At 41.1% G+C, this 15,279-nt stretch overlaps 1 protein-coding gene across 2 annotated transcripts; it reads right to left on the bottom strand.

Moving 5' to 3' along the window:
- Positions 1–1,218: 1,218 nt before the first annotated feature.
- Slitrk4 (SLIT and NTRK like family member 4) lies at positions 1,219–13,959 on the bottom strand. Of its 2 annotated transcripts, none has more exons than XM_048336424.1 (2): positions 13,941–13,959; positions 1,219–9,335 (listed from the first exon to the last, which is right to left on the bottom strand). In XM_048336424.1, exon 2 carries the CDS (start codon positions 9,283–9,285, stop codon positions 6,772–6,774), a length of 2,514 nt encoding a protein of 837 aa, XP_048192381.1. In that variant the 5' UTR covers positions 9,286–9,335; positions 13,941–13,959; the 3' UTR covers positions 1,219–6,771. The 2 variants fall into 2 exon arrangements, with proteins under 2 accessions (XP_048192381.1, XP_048192380.1); XM_048336423.1 differs by lacking the exon at positions 13,941–13,959 and adding an exon at positions 13,299–13,449.
- Positions 13,960–15,279: the final 1,320 nt, after the last annotated feature.

The following is a 15,279-nucleotide window of genomic DNA, read 5'->3' as shown; positions in this document are numbered from 1 at the left end:
AAACGGTTGCTGAAACAGGCATTTGATAATTTTTACAGGACTAAAATTTCTGAAAATAAACCAGAAGATGTCATAGCATTGCATCACAACATTGGCAAGCAAAATGTTAGTAAAGATCTATTTGGATCCCCATCAACATGATTTATGTGCAATTTCCATGTTTCACTTTCTATTTTTATGCACCAGACATCTTAATTATTATTTTATCCAGAAGATTCTTTCAATCAATCAATCTATAGAATCAGTAAACCAAGTGACCGAGGTTAGAGAAACATGGGGACTTCAAAGGTAAGTAGATGTGTTACTAGCCTGGTGTTTTTTAAGAGAAGATTGAATTAATGGTGCAGTTTTGGCACAGCCTAGATTTCAAATTCATTTGAAAGAAATAAGTTTAAGCATAATGAGAAAGAGCCCTAAGATTTTACATATTTTGTGATGATGATTTTTCTACAATTGGGTTCTGTATTCTCTCTGCTAAGTAAACTATGCTTTTTTTCTCTAAATATTCCTTTGCTCTTATGCACCCCGTCCTTAGTAAAAGTACATTTTCTCTAGTCATAATTTTCAACCCAGTGATCTTTTTTTAACTTGCCTGTTGCAGTAATTTTGAATCATAATCTTGACATTGAGCTCCCTTACTTTGGATCTAGATGGCCTTACATGATCTTGTGAATGTTTGTGAAAGGTAATAAGAGCTTTAATTTGCACCATGGCTGGTTGCCTAGAAATAGCACACAGTATCATTCATTTAGTTAGCTTACAGATTGAAGAGGAAGATGATAAAGTTAATAAATGAGGAAAACAAAATCAAATCTCATCACAGCAGGCATTGCTGAAACCACAAGAAGTCATAAGAGATAAACTGGGACTAATTTCTACTGTATGTGACACATTAATCGGGCTTTGATTTAAAATGAAAGTAAAAGCAAGACAACTATTATTTGTGCCTACACAATATTGATTTGAAATATCAAGTTTGTCAAGGCAGAAGGATTTTAGTTGTTCACATCAACTAGACTTTTCCTTTTATGCATTATTAACTGTTTACATGTGTTACACTTTCTGGCTGTGTATGTGTACATGTGTAAGTACAACTTGTCTGTCAAAATAAATTAATGACCAATTAAATATCAGATTGTTGGCATTTCCTTTTGAATTTGAGTTTCACTAATATCACACTAATAAACACACTGAATGGCTACAAATGTGACCTATAAGAAAAGACTTTTATTCATGAAAACAGCATTAAAGTCACTGCATACCAACTCCAGAACTGTAGCACAATGATTCAGTTTACATGAAACAATGATGGAAATATACAATGCACTCTTAGCAAGGAGAACAGAGCTTACTGGGATTTTCAAATATTTCGTGAGCAATATCCACCATACAACATGGCTTTCTTAGGCTATTAATCAGCAGTATCTTACATGATCTAGTATTTGTGAATTTTGTGAGTTGCCAACTAAGAGAAATAGATTGTACATCAACTTCAAAGGACTATCTCCTCCTTACTCGTAACTTAAAAGTAATAGTGTGTGTTTATTCCTTATGTATTCACATTATCTCTCTAAAGCCTTTTTCATTGGCTTTTTAAGTCACACCAAAGTGGAGAATTGAAAATTTCTGTTTTGGTTCTGGCTTCTACACATAGAGGCGGGAGTCTCATTATTATCATACGCTGAGGAACGTGCATGTTTTCATTCTCACTAGCAATTTCTTGGCCCAAAGAATTCAAAGGTTTCAGTCTTCCTTTATAATTCCTCTATAGACATGGAAAAAACAAGTTTAAATGTTTTAAATAAAAAAATCATATTTTTATATACAATAGAAGATAGTTTTTATTCCTTAAAATTTGCTCCTAAAATGATATCCTACAAATCAATGGCATAGAAATAGAAATGAAATGAATGAAATAAATTTTTAAATTACTTTAAGGCATTTTCAATCAAAATAACCTATAAAATTCGTTTTTGGTTTATCATTTGCTTTTAATAAAACAAGTCTTCAGAAAGCTTGAGATTGGGGGCAAAAAAATTATCAGATGAACATGATGTATATCTCCTGTCATTCCCAGTAAGTAACACCACAAACAAAATATTCTAGTTCATCCCAACTGACTATGGTGGATAACTGAATGAGGATTGGAAATGAGTCAACCTCTGATTTAAGGCCATTTGTCTACAAAAGAAAATGGCTGAGATCCAAGGCCCTGTGCTCAATATTCACAGAGAACTCAATTCCATGATGTGTCATTTGTGACACATGAGGTATCTAGTTCAAAAGTGCTGCTATAATATTCATACTTTTGTCAAAACTATGTGTAGAAATAAGGCTACACCAATCTTAACTTACATTTTCTCTCTGTTCCTATCTTCTCTTCCTTTAAATACACATGCTCTAAACACAGCTTATTGGTCAATGCAATCTGCTCATATTCTTTTCTGCCCTCCCATTGCTCATAATGCCATGGGTTCATTTTCTTCTATCATAACTGCTTTAGGTGACATATTGATCATTTTTTCTACCTTTAATGGAAAAAAGTTGGAAATCACAATTTGCCCATGAATGTTGTTTATAATTAGTAATGTTTATTTCATTAAGACTAGAGGTATGGGGATTTTCTAAAAGTGTTTGAGATGATTTTTAAGGCTAAATACTAATATTTGCTTATCTGAAGTTCTGTCAGATTCCTGCTGATTAATAAGAATGGGCAAGTGCTGATCTTCTCCAAAGGAGCCAGTGGAAAGGAACACAGATTGCAAATATGTCTGTGAAGGAGGCATCTTTTAATAGAGATTTAACAATTAGGGGGTACAAACGCTATCTTAGAGCTATATGTCTTACCCTCAACTTTGAGTGATAATGATCAGTTTGTCTACTGTTTTGTTTCTTCTGAAAAGTAATGGAAAGACAAATATATTTAATAAACTGTGGCTTCACCAGTACCATTGTAGGAAACAATTTTATTAATGCTTTCACAAAAATGGCATTTAATAAATTCTTTCTAATATCTTGATGTAGTTAAAGGCAAACAAAATTCATTAAAATAGTTCCTTTCTGTGATTTACATTAGATTTTATAGTGTTTTTTTTTGCTTTATAAACGAATGTAAAATAGTAATAAATCAAATCAGGGTTAAAAACAATACAATGTGTTTTCTTTATTTCAAAATAGCGATTATAAATACATTCTTAATATATCTCCTCCCCAAGTCTTTGGATGTGACATCAATAACAAAACAAAAAAGAAAACGAAAAACCTCACTGTGCTCATTTCATACAATATCAATGTAAAAGTCATGCAAAATTATTATCGATTAATTTTATCACCATACATTTCTAAATGTCTTCTGTTATCTCTGAAATATCTGTTGACGTTATCCATGGGGCCATGCCCTATGTAATTTATGTATCTTTATGGCTTAAAAAATTAAATGTTAAAAAGAAGGGTGGTCTTAAATGACTTTCTAATTAATATATTTATTTAGTTTATTACACAGAATGAAAAACTAAATATAGAATATAAATTGCCTTATAGACTTGAATCACTATACTTTAATAGCTGCTTTCTCAGAAAATTACACAAAGATTTACTTTTGAAGAATTGAATCATATTTATTGATTTCATAAAAAAATAATTTAAAACTTGATTTATATTACATGAACACAATATATTATCTCAACCCCTTCACTGATTTCATGAGATCTACTTTTCTTTGTAGCTGTTCTAGCACAGTCCACACACAACTATAATGCCAACACACTCAGGATGTGTGTCATTCATTAGAAACTAGCACTTCTTGGAATTTTTTTATATTTGAATCAAAGTTCTACTAAAAATTCTGTACTCGTGTACATATTATACCCTAAGGGGTTAAACTAACATCAAGGTTATAGTTGAAATCAACAAAATATAGATACGGTATTTTAACTGCTCTTGCACTCAACTCAGAACCAATGCTTAGCTAGGTTATCATAAAATATACAGGTAGAACTAATGAGAGACAGGTGAAAATGGTATACACTGTGTAATGTAGGCACAATGACTTTAGTTAAGGAAACTATATTAGCCTTAACCAAGGAGTTGTTACTTTCATTTACAATTAGAACCTCCAAAATAACCATGTACAATTAAATTACTGTATCCTTATATATTTTTGACATTTATACCTCTCAGCAGAAGAATATGAGATAGCCAATATACTACAGCAAGCTGTGAGATGGAGGCAGGTACTCTTGCCATTGATAATTCTGCAGAAATCTGGAAATATCTTAAAACATCGTAAAACACCACACTGAATAAAAAGGCATCATCATCCCAATGAGCCACTATTCCCAGATCATGGATGGGGCTTTCCAGTTCCTCCCCTCAGTGTCTACTTACGATTCCTCCACCCATACATTATTGACAGGATAAGCTAAAGCACTTGCTTTGCAGCCATTGCATTGTTATCCTGTCACTGTGCATTAGGAGCCCTTTATTCCATGGATGCAAGCATGGTAATGGCCTATTAAAAGTCCTTATGAAATTGTAGATGAATACAAGCTGTTGAGCACACATCTTGTCTTTCCTTTCAAGATCATAAAGCAATTATTTGTTTAGATATTTTTATATTCATAGAAAATTTTCACAGACATTGTCATGAAAATTAAAATTACACATTAAAATTTTAAGAGCACCAGCACATACATATGGAGATATTTTTGCTATTTAAAAAATTCTCCAAATTATCTATATGTATGAATATATACCCAAACACACACACACACACACACACACACACACACACACACACACACACACACATATATCCTTCCAAGAATGCCAAGTTTAACTTTTAATCTTGGAACAGACACATAAAGCCCTGAAAATAGTGCTTAATAAAGGAATCGCTGTTAACTTTTAATCATAATGTCATCTCAGAAACTGAACCAAAATATCTTCCACTTGAAATTCATGAAGAATGCCTATGTTTTGCCTTCTTGGTTAACTACTGATTGATATAGTAATTAATGAATAAATACATATATGTTCATATATGTACATATACACATACGTACATATATGTATATGCATGTGTGTATACATAGATACACAAACACACATATACACATCAGCTTACCAAGAAGGTAATATATTTCTGAATATCACTTTGCAATTGGGAGCTCTTAAAATCTTCAAATATTAACCTGTTATCAAACACTTAATTCCTTTGACCAATTATTACTTACAGTTTAACAGCATGAGCAAACACAGGGACATATCACTGTAGTTGCAGTCTGTGAGCTCATCTGAGTCCAATGCAAGCATGTTACAGTGGGGCTTTGATAGCCGAGACTACCATGATGTTTGTAGTTCTACTAGATTATCTGATAGTAGTCAGAATGATGAAAGAACACGATACAGATGCATACAAGATACTATTCAGCTTAGTCTTTAGTTGTTTTAAATACTCATAGTGAAAACTACTTGAATTAATCTCATAGAATCCTGAAAAGCAAGACAACTGATGGCAAATAACCAGTGCCCTAGACACAATACTATGAAACTAAAGAACCTATTTTAAAATGCACACTTGTTAACAAATCTGAATATAATATGCTAAATTCACAAGAATAGCACAGAACTGATTTTTGTTTTTTATAGTCTTTGTATTTTTGTTTCTTTTTTTTAATTTTTTTTTCTAGTTTTAAATTATACCTGATCACAAAGTCCAAAATTTTCTGTACACCATTTCCTTTCATTTCAGTTACGTATTTTTTTCTATCTAAATTTTACACGTACTGATAAATTTTCTGTGATCAGGAAAATAAGTCAAGCATAGTAAATACATTTTAAGGAGTACATATTTTCCTATTTAGTATACAAAGTACTTCATAAATATGAATTATGTTACAAAAATAGCTTTGACTGCGCTCACACGGTAAGCACTTTGCTAATTTTGGACAACCGTTAAGGATTGTGGGGTTTTCACATAACTGAGAACAAACTCTAGGGTTAGAATAATTTGAGCCATTTTTAATTTTGATAAATATCACGCATTTCTTCAGATCACCACAAATGCTATGTTACTCACGTGGATTTTTTTTCTCTTTTAGGATTTTATGTATAGACAGGTAACGCTTAAAGTGTTCAAATTTATTTTATACTTAAGTAATGCATGGTATATTTTAAACAAGTATCTGCACAATTTAACGTTATAAATCCAGCGGTTTCAAGATGCAGGCCATAAAGGTTACCGATTTACAAATACTATCGAATGTTCTCTCTTTGCATGCTTTTTTTTTTTTTACACTTTTCAGATAATCTTTACACAGAGTTGTTACAGTGCCACAAATCAAAAGGATTATTCCAGTTCCACCAACTTAATCTACGTGCAAGATGAAGGACCCAGTTGAAGTACAAACACTGGTACCAGTTTTCTTGAGCTTGCTTTACAAAGCACAAAGAGACGAAGGTTTTGTATTGGGGTACAAAACGAATTTGCCTCTTGAGGTTAAATTCAGTGTATTATGTGTATAAAGCATCCCTTTGGCAATAGAATTTGCAGTATCCCCACAGGACTCCACAGTATAGGTTTTCTGTAGTAAAATCTATTAAGGAAATTCTCTTCTACTTGATACATCTTTGCAGCTACAGTTAATGAGACAACCTTGGAAACACCTGCCTCTATGCCTATTGATAATATAGTATTTGGGAGTTAGAAGTCAACAAAAGGCACTTTCATCATTAAATAAATGTCCTCTGTATGAAGTTAGATTGCATGACCTATATCTTGTTCAACGCCGTTTGCTCCTCGAGGACCTGTAGGTAGTCAGGGGAACTCTGAAGTTTTGCCTTCAGTTCAAAATACTCACTCTTCCTTTGCTCCACAACAATTTTACTGTGGTTGCCACCAATCAGTGACTTCTTGGTTTTTTTATCTTGTTGTTTTTCTGGATAGCGGATCTCAAAGCCGCTGACCCCTATACTATTATACTCCTTCTTGCTTTCCAGAAAATTTTGAATAAACACATTGGAATCCCTGCTCGGGAATAATTCATCCAGTTCATCAATTGTGCTCAGTCTCTTCCTGGTATCCATGTGTAATAAATCCTTCTCCTTGTCAGCAGCATTTCTCATCATGACTTTCTGTCCTGGAGGATCGGAAAACATGAACCCAGTTTCTGACTCTTTCAACCCACAGGTGTGGCTCTTGCTCATCTGTTCTATGGTTTGTGGGATGAATGCTTCTGTGCTCAGTCCATCTTTTTTATTGGTTTTGTGGTCGTGCTTCCTTAGCTGCAGCTGCATAGAGCCACATTCAGGATTTCCCAGGCCTTCGTGCTTCACCGTGGGTTTCTTGTTGCGTCGTAGCACAAAAACAAGAAGGCAAAAAGCGACAAACACAGTTAAAATGAGAACCACTAGTATACTTAATATTAAAATAGACAGAGGCACTGGGCCCCCAGGAGGACTTCGAATGGGACCCAATGGAGTGGTGAATGTAATAGCAGGTGCAGGGCTTGTGAATGGTGCAGATGGCTTATTGAGAAGTTTAGGACATAGGATTTCATTTTTGAGGGACTTCAGTTCAATGCTGGCAAACTGAACAGGTGTCTCACATTTCAGTTCTTTCACAACAATCCCATCATTTAACTTCTCCAGCCACAGCTTTAATGCCACCAGGTCACAAGTACAGTCCCACGGGTTGCCCTCCAAGTCAATCTGCGTAAGAGACTGCAGCTGATCAAGAACTCCACTGACAGGTAGGTACATGAATTTGTTGTTCCTCAGATTCAGTCTAGCAAGAGGTGCTCCAGAAAAAATGTAAACAGGCAGGCTCTTCAAGAGATTATTGTTTAAATACAGTAACTGCAAGTTTGGCATGGAGTCAAAGGTGCCTGCTAAGATTTCCTTAATCAAATTGTATTCCAAATACAGATATTGCAGGTTATGAAGGCCTGAAAATATCTCAGGATACAGTCTTTCGATTTGATTGCCATTGAGATACAGCCTGCGTAAATTAGTAAGATTGCGGAATACATCTCCCTTGATCACTGTAATCTGATTGCTGCCTAAATGGAGCAAATCCAGTCCTTCAAACTCAGCGAAGTCTGAAATGTCCACATCTTTGATGCTATTGCCATTGACATGCAACTTCTTGGCATTTAGAGGTTTTGGTATCAGCTCAGACATAGACTGTATATTTTTCTCTTGGCAGTTCACACTCAGTCCCAAATCTGAAGGATGTGTTTTGCAAAAGCAAGGTGCTGGGCAAGGTGTCAGAGGAGGCACTCTTGTTTGATAAGACACAATCTGACTGAGATTGCGGTTAGAGAGGGCTTTGCCTGCTACGATTCCAGAGATCTTAGAAGGATTGGTCGTTTTCGGTGGTTTGGTCACTAGTCTGTGCAAGGATGTTTGGGTAGTGTGACCATTGGGAGTGGTATAGCCATTTTCCAGCTGAGATGGTGGCAGAATGCGCACATCGAAATCACTGCCTGTGCCCATAGGACATAATTCTTGTTTGTTGGTTTCTTTTAAAAGCCTTCCATATAAGTCACTGGGAGTTTCACAGATAGCTTCTCCTATGTAAATGTTATATGGCATATTCTCCAGCCAAGCCTTTAGAGGCAACAAATCACAGCTGCAGTTCCAAGGGTTATCTTCCAGTTGCAATTCAACGACCCTGCCAATGTGTTCCAGAACTCCAATGTAAGGGAGCTTCTGGATTCTGTTCCCTCGTATATCCAGGTGGGTCAAAGATGCGAATCGGAAAATATTATCAGGAAGGAATGAAATCAGATTGTCATTAAGAATGAGAACTTTCAGTTTGTGGAGCTTATTGAAGGCTCCTCGTTCAATATACTTGATTAAATTGTAGTCAGCCTGGAGATACTCCAAGTTCTCTATGCCAAGGAAAGTGTCAGCTCGGAGAATCTTTAATTCATTGTTGTTCAAGTGTAACTGCTTTAATGCACTGAGCCCGAGAAAGGCTCCTCCCTCAATGTTCTGCAGTTTATTATTTCCCAGATGCAGGGATACTGCGTGTGAAAAATTCAAGAATGTATTTGGATAAAGAATATTTAAAAAATTGTTCTGGAAATTGAGGTGATAGAAATTAGACCAAGGGGGTTTCAGTTGATTTGGTCTGTAGACTGAAACCTTCTCACAGTTCACATAGAGAACATTCTCAACAGACACGCAGGAACACACATTGCAAATTTCCACCGATATATCGGAATCTGCAGTTGTCGATGAAAGCAGGGCTGACAAAATCAGAAAGAGCCAAAGAAACATCTTCTTGCAATCAGCAAACAACTTTATGCTTCTGAATAAAGAGAAATAATCTAAAAAATAAAAAGAAAACATTTTTTCAATGGTCATTACTTTAAAAATGTGTTTAAATTATACCATTGTGAACAGATGGCTGTAATTACTATCATTGTAGTCTCTATGTGTTTGTGTGAGTGTGTATGCGTGTGTATGAGGGTCCTTGGGCCTGGGTGCTGTTCCCGACTTTCTGTGCTCATGGCTAGCTCTCTACCACTGGAGGCACAGCTCCACACCTGCCTTTTTGCTGTTTAATTGGTGAAAAGAGTCTCACAGACTTTCCTGCCTGGGCTAGCTTCAAAATGTCATCCTCCAATTTCAGCCTCCTGAACAGCTAATACAAGTGTGAGCCACAGGCACCCAGCTTACTAGCATTGTATTTTTAAGGCACACAAAACCTCAATGATTTGCACTCAGCTAAACAATAATAACCACAAAAAAGGATACACTTCTGTTCCCACACCTGTGCAGTTTTTACAAAATTTACATATGCAGAATACACAACAAACAATTGAAGAAAGGTTGTTTGCTATACATACACCTTAGTAACTTGAATTCACTTTTAACTAGGATCATTAAATTGCCCTTGAACACACAAACCTTAAGCTTTCTATTTGCAACTGAAATGAAGACACCCACAATATCAAGTGTGACACGTCCTTTGAACCAGAAAGACATTGCAATTAGTGGATACCCATTCTGTAGGTTGCAGCTAGATTAATATGCTGGATGGAGACCCCACTAGGACCCTGGTTTCAGTGCGGGATAGCAATGGAGTTCTCAATGCTAGAGAAGAGCCAGTTTAAAGACCAATGTGCTAGGTGCCCTGGAAAGAGATTTGCCTCAGCTTTGGCCCCTGGTTAAGTACATTGCTGTGAATCAGTTCACGTGTACATTGTTACCTTTAAAAGCAAAGATAACACAGCTGATGGGGTTATAGAATAACAAGTGAATAGGCATGGCCACAATACATTTTCAAGCAAATAAATAGCATCTCATATCCTGTCAGCTCTCAAGGAGTGGAGGAAAAAAAATATTTTTGGATTTGAGGTCCTAAAGATAGGAGTTGGACCTGCTTGTCCCTGCACTGGTTAGCTGATTTCCAAGCAGTTTTTCTGGCTACAAATGGCTCTTGTGTCTGCATAGCCTTTTGTGTTCCCTCATTTGCCACTTTGAACCCAGGTCCCACTGACACTTGGCTCAAATGCTCATCTCTTTCTCTTTGACCACAGACTGCTACTGCCGAGGGAGAGACATTCCCACACTACAATCTTTGACAAGCTTTATCTGTAGAAGCAGATACATACAGAGAAAGACATTTTTGTCTGAAAATCACCATTTCTCAAACATTTTCCTAAAATGACCATCTCATGTCCCTCTCCATAAACAAATGAAGAGTTACTTCTTGAAAGAGTTTAATGTTAAGCAAATTAACCCATTAGAGCATAATCACACAAATATACTCTCTCTGTCACACACACACACACACACACACACACACACACACAGTACTGGGTGCTTCATAGCTACAGATCAAAAGGGAACAAGCCATGCATTTTACTGATGCAATTTTCGTCATGTGAATATTTTCTTCCCATCCTGAATGGGAAGGAAGCAATTTCAATATGGTTAGCACGAAATATTAATTAAATAACCAAAATACCTAGGAACATACAATGAGGAAATAATGCAAAAAAGAGGCGTCACATGGAGGATATCTTTATTTTTGCTCAGGAGGAATCAGCTATTGATAAAAACCCATCATGTCTCAAGGTAGACAATCCATTAGCCACGACCTAGAAAGACTAGCATTTTAAGTACTTTGGTTTAGAATACAGTCAGCATTGCTGCCAATCTATTTGGCTGTCATCTAGAGTATATTCCTCCTGTTCATGATTGGTATTGCAAAAGAAGTCATAATTCTTAAGTATGACATCACCCAAGCCAACTTTAATTGTAAAAATCCGAATTTCACTGGGTCTATTTTTTTTGTATGTGCCTCGTGTTGATGTGGGTTTTTAACAGCTATTTTAGTTCAGTTGAGTCATTTCTTTTTCCTAACCACCCCCACCCCCACCCCAAAACAAAGAAACCCCAAAGCAATCCAACACAACACAAACCGAAAGAAAATATATTCGAATAACCTGAATGGAGCACCACAACAAGATCAAAAGCAGCATTGAATCTGAAAAGGCAGAATGAACTACCCTCCTAGGAATTTCTACTTCAACTATGTGAGGGAGGGAGGCGAAAGGGCAAGCTGGGAAGTTCCCAAATGCAGCTCTGGTGAAACCAAGGAAGCCCAAATCAGCTGGAGGAACAAATGAGGAAGCGTCCTCCATCAAGCCCTGCTAGGGAGAGGTAGAGAATGGACGAAAGCAAAAAAATAAATAAACAAATAAAAAGCCTCAGCAAAAGGGGCTGAAAACAGAGCAAAGAGACGCTGTCACCGAAAGAAACCTCCTATTCACGTGGCACAAGTCAAAAAAAAAAAAATCAGGAGGAAAAGCAAAGCAGAACACGAAGGAGGAAAAAAAAATCCATACAAAGTACAAGTTGGGTACCAACAGCTCTCTCCCAGGCTGCCCAGAGCGGGGCCACTTCCGATCTGCCTTTCTGTCTCGGGGCTCAGCCAAGACACTCAGCTCCCCCGGCCCGCCGGCCCTGCACAAACCCCATCTCGTCCTACCCGACATCCAGCGTCCATCCCCGAGCCGCTCCCGGCGCTCCGGGTCCAGGCGCAGGGGGGCAGCCAGCCCTGGGGAAGCCATGGACCCGAGGGGTCCTCAGGTCGAGGTAGCTCCCCAGGAGCTGATTGGAAAATGGAAAAGCAAACAGCACAACCAGGCACCCTGTGGGGCCCTCAGGAAGGCCAGATGGGGGGGTGGGGGGAGCGGCGAGCGAGGCCCGCGGGGAGACCCAGCCGCGGCCGCCCCCTGTGTGCGCCACCTCGGGTCGGCAGCGACGCGGTTGGAGGGGCCGCTGGCGCTGGCGCGTACCGCAATGTTTTGCCGCATCCCAGTGCCCAGAGCCGGCGCGCAGCCCCCTCCTGGTTCCCTTGCCCGAGCGGCAGCGTCGCGGGCTGGGAGGCGGAGGCGGATCCCGGGCGCGCTATCCTGGGGGCCTTCAGCCCCGCGGCGCACACATTTCCCTGCGCGCTCCCGTCCCACCAGGGGTAGCGGCTGGAGTTTCCTCCTCGCCAGCCCGGGGCGTGAGACTGCCGGGCGCGCGGAGCACAAAGCTAGCTAGCTCAGGCCGCAATGGCATGGGGGGGGGGGGGTGCCCATGACCCGTTTGCTACAGGCAGAGTGACCCCGTGGCTCCAGGGCCTGGAGGGGCGGCCCAGGTTACTTTTGCTCGGCCCCTCTCACCCCAGGCTAGTTTCCCATGGCTGTTCCCCCAACGCAGAAATCCATTGCAGATTTCAGCACCTGGCAAAGTGGCGCTGCTTGCCTTGGCCCCGCTTGGCAGGGCTTTGCGAGTTACCCCGTGGCTCAGCTCCTCCTTTCCCAGGCTCTGTCTTGCCGGAGTGCTGGCGATCTCCGATCAGCCCGCCCGCCACGGCCCGGAGCCCCCACATCGAAATCCACGCGCAGTGCCTGCCAGCAGGGCGCCCCCCACAAACCCCAGCCCAGCCCAGCGGCCTCAGCAGCCCGAGACACCAGCCGCCAACATACTTTCCCTCCAGCCCCGGCGGCCCGAGGGACCACGATGCTGAGGACACTTGGATGGTGTGGGTCCTCAGGAACATGCCACCCTGCCGTTGGCCGGCCAAGGAGAGCAGTGGATAACGGATGGCGGGGCCGTTTAACCATCACGTCCACTTCCACTACTTCTCTGACCACAGATGAACAGGAATGACACTGAAGATCAGAAGCTACCTGTCTCCCTAGGGGCGCGCGCGCACACACTCTCAGTGCTGAGCCCCAGGAGAGCCAGGATGAGGCAGCGCGCGTGGCCCCCACTGGAAATGCACCCACCTCTGGACCCCCGCGTCTTGTGCGGTGCCAGCCCGTAGCACGACTCGCGCTGCAGTGGCCGCGATGGTCTCTACGTGATCTGGGAGCCAGCTTCTCCGCGCCCACTCGCCGGTCCAAAAGCACCAAGCAGTTGGGAGCAGGCGAGCAGGCGGCGGACAGCGGCGCGCGCGCGCACCCGGCCAGACACCGAGCGCGCACCCCGCGCCTCGCACACGGGCTGCACCTTTACATACACGCGCCGAATCCCCGCCCCCGCCCCCGCCCCCTGGCACACACTCACCCGTCCCTCAAGATACCAAACCCGCTCGACCCCGTCATTCCCCCAATCCCCTAGCCCTCACCGGGACACCCCCGCATGATCCCTGCGCTACCCACACACAGGGAAAGCGCGCTTTCCTCCTGCCACCCGCCCCCTCCTTTGCTTAAAACACCCCCTGGGGAGGGGCGGCCCCTATCCTCAGGCACAGAGACCCCCACTTCCCAAAGGCCCGCTCACTTGTCTCCATCACCCCCCCCCGCACGACCACCACACACACACACTTGAGTCCTTTCTCCACCCCAGCCCCCTAAGATTGAAGGAACACACACACACGCACATACACACACAGACCCACACACAGCCAGACACGCGCGCGCGCGCACCCGTTCCTTTGAGAGAGCACCCAAGAATCCCGGAAAAGACGAAGAAACGTGGAGAGCCGGGGGGCTGAGGGGGGGGGGGATCAAGACAGACAGGGTCGTCGAATCAACGCAGAAAACTGAACAATTCCACGACGGAGGGGGGTGAGTCAACAAGAATGACATTCACATGCAACAATCGCACTTGGCTTGGGGAACAGGGGTACGGTACCTTTGGCTAATTGTTATCCCACACGCGAGAGGGCTCCCGAAATACTTCTCTTGGTAATGGGGTGATCCTGGATGGAGCCTTCTTTCGGCCAGTTTCCTGGTATCCAGTGGTATACGCACTCCCCCTACCTGTCTGAACGCAAGAGGCCTGGGGCTTTAAGGCAAAAGTGGAAAGATTGAGCCCAAAGTGTGATTATTTTGCGAGATTAGGAGGAGATGGGTTAATTCTCTGCATTTTTTGCAACTCTATAGTCTTTCAGGGCAAAATGGGTTAAGTGCTGGGAGGAGGGACTGGGGCAATGGGTAGAGGAAAGAGAGGTGTAAAACTGGGAGAGATGCTGCACTTGCCAACCAAAAAGGGGTAAAAAAAAAATCTGATTTGGCTACTGAGCATGCCCAGTTCCTAGCTCAAGCTCTATAAGGGAGGCATTGTGTGCATTCCACTTTTCCAGGCTTTAGTGGTGACCAGGAAGAGACGTGTGTGTGTGTGTGTGTGTGTGTGTGTGTGTGTGTGATGGATCCCCAGACTTTAGGAAAGCAAGGGTGGGGGGGGGGGGAAGACTAAGTTTGAAGCATTGGGATTGTGCAGAAGAGACATAAGAAGAAATAATACTTCCTGTAGACTGAGGGCATTGAAATAGACTTGGAAAAGTAATTGACTGTCAAATATCCCAAGGCTGAAGATCCCAACCTATGGATCTAGGCCTCTCTCAGCCATTCCTTTGTGTTTCCACAGGGGTTAACAATGTCTTGAGAAAGAGCTAATGTTCAAACCAGTTTCGGTGCAGATTGGTAATTGTGTTAATAAGCTTAAAGAAAGCAAATGAATCTGGGGGAGAATGGAGGAGGAGGTTTGCTGTCATAAACACCTCTCAAACACTTGACTTTCTAAACAAGAAAAGAAAAAACTAAACGTTCATATTGTTCCCTTCCACCACTCTTGCTGCTTTTGTAGGTGACTGGTTAAAAACAAAGACAAAAACAAAGCAAAAAGCCACCTTCCTTTGCTATGTGAATATGAGGAGAAAAACTGGCTTTAGGCAAAATAGGGAGGAGTTATAAATTGGAAATATTACTTAGGAGTTCTTTGCAACATTCCAACTACAGCTGCCAGGCCCATACCTTTAAAATC

The sequence above is a fragment of the Perognathus longimembris genome, chromosome 28 (genome assembly GCF_023159225.1).
Source record: "Perognathus longimembris pacificus isolate PPM17 chromosome 28, ASM2315922v1, whole genome shotgun sequence".
NCBI lineage: Eukaryota > Metazoa > Chordata > Mammalia > Rodentia > Heteromyidae > Perognathus > Perognathus longimembris.
This window is presented reverse-complemented; position numbering and strand designations above follow the sequence as displayed.